This window comes from Mus pahari, chromosome 21 (genome assembly GCF_900095145.1).
Source record: "Mus pahari chromosome 21, PAHARI_EIJ_v1.1, whole genome shotgun sequence".
Taxonomy (NCBI): domain Eukaryota; kingdom Metazoa; phylum Chordata; class Mammalia; order Rodentia; family Muridae; genus Mus; species Mus pahari.
The window spans coordinates 37,520,765-37,526,159 of NC_034610.1; the positions used below are offsets into that span (position 1 = coordinate 37,520,765).

At 50.1% G+C, this 5,395-nt stretch overlaps 1 protein-coding gene across 5 annotated transcripts in view; it reads right to left on the reverse strand.

Annotated features, from left to right (window-relative positions):
• Phactr2 (phosphatase and actin regulator 2) overlaps positions 1-2,682 on the reverse strand; it is a 255,920-nt gene extending 253,238 nt beyond the window's left edge. For 3 of the 5 annotated variants that reach the window (XM_029532879.1, XM_029532878.1, XM_029532876.1), the window contains exon 1: positions 2,347-2,660. In XM_029532879.1, the coding sequence (XP_029388739.1) occupies positions 2,347-2,569 (223 nt within the window). In that variant the 5' untranslated portion in view covers positions 2,570-2,660. Of the gene's footprint in view, positions 1-2,346 lie in introns of all 5 variants that reach the window. The other 2 variants (XM_029532880.1, XM_029532881.1) reach the window with 2 other exon arrangements.
• Between the last annotated feature and the right edge of the window lie 2,713 nt (positions 2,683-5,395).

Consider the following 5,395-nt stretch of genomic DNA (forward strand, 5'->3'; position numbering starts at 1 on the left):
AAGAAGAAGAAGAAGAAGAAGAAGAAAGTGGAAGATGAAGAAAGAAGAGGAAGAAGAAAAGAGAGCCTGGGCAATCTTTCAGTCTTTTGGCATGTAGACTCAAATCAAGTAGGTGTGCCTGGGAGGGAGTGAGATTAGAAGAAGCCGGTACTGCTGGTCCAGAGACTGATTCTGGAAGTCATAGAAGCCAGCTCTAGCATGTCCAGAGTTTCTGGTAACAGCTAGAAAGTTGGGTCTGCTTCAGTGTCAGGCCAAGGACTGTTGTCATAAAGAGATTAACCATTTAATTGTGCTCCTAAGATAACTTGGCAATGCCAGCCTGCTCACGGCCTCTGGCTGTCATGGGAAATGAATTAGGGATGGGTTCATTTGCTGTCCTCCTGATTCAAAGAAAGGTGAGTCCCTGCTTCTATCCAGCCCTCTCTTAGAGACCCAAAGGTCAGCTTTGAAAGTGAGACACAGGAAGTTCACTGGAAGAAGTTCACTGTCCTACCTGAGCACCAACATTCTGAGATGCAGGGACAAGTGACTCGAAAGCTGCCACTTCCTTTTATCCATTATGTGACACAGGGAAATTAGATTCCTTGGAGAGCGGTAACTGCTCCTGTCCCTGGTGCCTGTGCATACATGCACACTTAAAGGCTTCTCATTGCATGCAACTCTAATTCCTAGCCTTACAAATGAAAACCCAAGACAGTTAGACGTGTTTATCTACCGGCACCAGCTAAACTAATACTCACTTCTCTCTTTGGGTCGTTGGAATGGTTAATCCTTTAATCTTTTAAAAAGTCAATCAAGATCACCTATAGCTCCAATTCTGTTTGGCCCCAAAAAGAAGGAAAAAATGCTTTTTCAAACTCAACGCTTTTCACAAAGTAACTCTTTGGGGTGGACATCTCACAACTTGTGCTTAACGATCTGACTTGCCTTTGTCCAAGGTGATCTCCAAAAATCAGATCAGAAACACCGTTGATGCCTCTTGAACACATTGGGTAGCAAAGATCATATCATAACATAACAGAGTTAGGTGGCTGAAGTGGAGACAAGGGACATTGAAACGTGCTCTTTTAAAGCAAGAACTTGGCTTTGGTTGAATGAGTTTCTTTCAAGATTGTGGAAGGGTTTGGAGAGGAAGTTTAGTGGATTGATCAACAAGGCCTCTGACGTCTCCATGCATTCTGAGGTGTACTTGCATGCGCACATACACAAATAAATAAATAAATAAATAAATAAATAAATAAATAAATAAATAAGGAAAATCATCAAGGAAGGCATGACCCCAGACCCCAAAGCATGGGAAAAGACACCACAGAGGAATGTGTGTGTGGGGGTGTAGTTCCCATCAGCAAGCATTTTCATGAAACTGGTCATTCTCATGTCCTGTGTCCTTTTCTAGTTCTCATGCAGCGCTCACATGTTGAAAATTATAAAAAACAAACAAACAAACAAAAAACGCACTTGAAAACTGTTGGACTAAAAGACAAAAGTTCTTCCAGTTCTTGGGATATTTTAAAAAATGACAATCTGCCTAATGTCTCCACTTGATATGCCATACCATCGTTCCACATTGACCACTGAGACAAAGTTAAGCAATTAGTCCTCCGTCACTCACGGCAGCCTGGGTAGCATTGGGCCTCAGTGAAGTTCCTAGTTGATGCCTGTCCTTAGAGGTCACAGGACACAGGCTTCTCTCTACAACAGCAATACTGACCCCAGGCTTTCCAGAGAACAGAACAGCAGATACACACACAGCCAGGCCTAGCTCTCATTAACACCTCTATGGTTTTTCACAATCAGGGAAACTGGATTCCGCCCCCCCCCCCGTCCTGTTCCCAGCAACCCCCCCCCCAACCCGACCCCCTCCAAGAAATCTCTATTTCAGAAGTAGGAGTGAGTAGGGTAACCTTTCAAGCCCTGTGCTAACCCCTGAGGTGAGGGGACCACACCCTTCAGAGGGACCACAGTCCCATAAAAGACCGATTAGCCCAAGAACCAAATTAGCTCGAGAACCAAAGCCAAAACCCGTGTCGCCTGGCGCCGCACAACCAAATGGGAGTCCAGGGGAACCCGCGGAAATCGCGTTGTAGGCACCCGCGCAGAAGAGAGGCGCACCCACTCGGGCGTACCCACCGGTCTCCTGCCGCTCAGCCAAGGGACACCAAGCCTCTGAAGCCCAGCAGGAGGTGGCGATGTGGGGACTACAGCTTTCGCCCTTGCTCTCGTCCCCCGCCCCCCCACCCCCCACGGCTGCTCAGGAACGTCCAGGGAAGATCACCACACCGCGATCCTCACCTGCCCGGGCTAGCCCTCCCTGGGCCACTCCGGGCCATTCAAAGCCACCCTTACCTGAGCCGGAGATGTGGACTCTGAGCGGACGGCCCCGGCTCGAGGCTGACGACAGATCGCTCTGGGAGCGGCCACGGGGACTAGGATCCCCGGGAAGCCAGCGCAGGGCAGGCACCGGTGGCCCGGGAACCTCGGGTTCGGGGTCCAGAGCCTCCGCCGCCACAGCCTCCTGGCAGGCTGGCTGGTCCGGGGACATCCCAGGGCTCCTGTCGGCTTCCGCCATCCGCTCTAGGCGCCAGGAGGGAGCGAGCTCCGGCAGGGTGGAGCCGGCGCAAAGGGCTGCGCTGTCCGCCGCGGCCCCGCGTGGAGCCCCTGGCCGGCTGGCAGGGCGGGGAGGCGGCCACAAGCAGCGGGGCGCAGCGCGGGAGGAGGAAGAGCACAGAAAAGTTTGCACAGGAAGGAGCCGCCTACAGCCGGCTTTCGCTCAGGCGGGCGACAGCCACCGGCCTCCGAGCCTGCCACGCTCGGTACCCTAGAACCTGCCCCGGCTGCTCCGCCCTCCAGGCGCGCCCCCTCTTATTGTAAGACAGAGGTCTGTCGCCTCTGGCCCAAAGCGGCTCACCCAAAGGGTCTCAGAGAAGTGGAGTTTTAGCTGCAGAGCTGGGATGCAAGGTCAGAGTTAACAGTCTCATTTGGACTTGGTCGGCGAGGGGTGGGGACACGCGTGCACACACCTGACTGTCTTGTAATATAATAGGACCCAATGACTGTCATATGTAGTTTACAGGTGCAAAACACCCGAGCCAAAGGGCACTGGGTTTGCAGGTGGATTCCTGGCAGATGTGGAGTCACTTGTGAAGTCTCGTCCTTTGATCCTCCCTGCAAGATCCACCTCTTGCCCTTGTCAAAGCTCATCTCTTGTCTCTCAGAGCCCCACATGCTTGGGCTTCCGTCTGTACTGGGTCAGACTCAAAGGTCGTGGTTTTTCAAAAAGATCCGTCTTTTAAGGGCTGAATTCGTGTCACCGAAGTGAGGTTTGAGTGAATGCTTTCCAAAGGAAGAGCAGCCAGGATGCCTGGCAAAGGGGGCGTTGGTTTTGCTAATTGAAATCTCAGCTTTATCAGTTACACAGTTAGGGCCCCCCGAGAAGAGGCTGCCCCAGAAGTGAAAAGCTGTAAGCTAAGTAGCTGACCATCTCTGCAAGTTCCTGACTTGCCTTGCTGGGCTTCACAAAGGCACCATAGACAGCGGCAGGAAGAGAAGGAGACAGAGAGGGGAAGGGAGAGGACACAGCCATCACAACGCCACGCCCCCTTCCCCCTACACGCTCATCCACACATACCTCAGGTTCGATTTGTATGGAGTATTTCATTTAACAAGAAAATAAGCCCAAACTTCAGGTAAGAGAGAAACAAGAACCAAGAGAGGAAAGCTAGAAAACACAAAGACACCGAAAAGGCCTAGCAACTAGGTCATGGTGTTCACAGTGCAAGCTGTTAAAGGCTTTTTTTTTTCCTCACAGCAGCTCTGTGGGGGTGGGGTGGGGGTGGGGTGCAGTGGGGTGGATATTGTCACCGTCAGCAGAAATCATCTGGACTTGTTTTTAACTCTTTCCTGCTAACAAAGTTTGTGAATGGGCACTACTTCAGACCCAGCTGAGATGGCTAAGCAGGTAAAGGAGCTTGTTGCTATGGAGAGCTTGAGGATCCTGGGTCCATCCCTGTGACCTACAAACTGGAAGAAGAGAACTGACTCCCCCAAGTTGTCCTGCAAATGCATATATTCTCTCTCTCTCTCTCTCTCTCTCTCTCTCTCTCTCTCTCTCTCTCTCTCTCTCTTTCACACACACACACACACAGAGAGACACACACACACGCGCACGCACACACACACTAAATTATGTAAAACAAAAGATAGTACTCTAAAAGTACTCCACTTTCTTGGTTTCTTTGTGGTTTGGCAGAAGAGAGCTCTGTGGTTTCAGAGAGGGCAGTGGTAAGGTAGCAGGGGGCACTTAGAGGTTATACTTAGCCCAAATAATCACCCTTGGATTGTTTCGGATCATAACTAGATTAGTCCATGAGAGTAGACCTTACAGTGTCTACTTACATTACAATGGAAAACTTACATTACAATGGAGCGTGCCACCACATTTGCCAGTTTGTCATCCACTGTGTCCCACACCTGCTCTTGGGATAGTCCATATTCCGATGGTTGTCCTCTCATGTTCTCTCCCAGCTTGCAAGCCAATCTTCGTCCTGAAACACACATTCCAGTTGACTACCCAGGAGAGGTATGGCATCTCTCTTCTGCTGCTTGCTTCATGAATGTGCATGCATCCTTCAGGCTCCGCCTCTCCATCCTTTTGGTCCATCTTCTGTGTTGTCTGTCATAGAGATAAATGGCTCATCAAAAGCTTTAGAACCCAAGAAGACTTCCCTATGTTGGCATCTCTATGTTAGCCACCTGTTTAGCGACTCAGCACTTCAAGTTTTATTTGACAAATGTCTCTGAGTACCTTTTGTGGGACCAGACACTGTGTTAGGATCTCTCCTTCTATACTCTTCCTGCAGTTTACCCACTTCATTCTCACACCATTTCCATACCCCCATTCCTGTGTCCTTATGTTCTCTGTTTTCTGTGTATTCCCTTGTAGCTGTGGTGTGACTTCTGACACCACTACTTCGCAGGGCGGTGTTGGTAGCTATCAATTCAGAGAACCAAGATGCCCATGCATAGGAACTTCCTGCTGTTGCTTGATCTGACTTGAAAGCAATTGAACACTGGCTTCTCTTTCTAGACTCTGTCTCTCTGGTTTCTAGAAGACTCGGCTCCCCTGGTGTGACTCTAGTCCTGTCTCCTTGCCATACTCTTGCTTGGATTGCTTTGAGTTGCCTGGAGTTCCAGAATCTGTCCTTCATATCTTTGCCTTTGACAGACTTTGCCTGGGAAATCCTACCCATGGCTTTGAGCTGTCAGAGATGAGTCCCCAAAGGCCACTTCTGTCCCAGTCTTGGCTCAGGATCCCAACATTTAGTGATCTACGGGCCCTTTCTTCTTTCCTTCCTTCCTTCCTTCCTTCCTTCCTTCCTTCCTTCCTTCCTTCCTT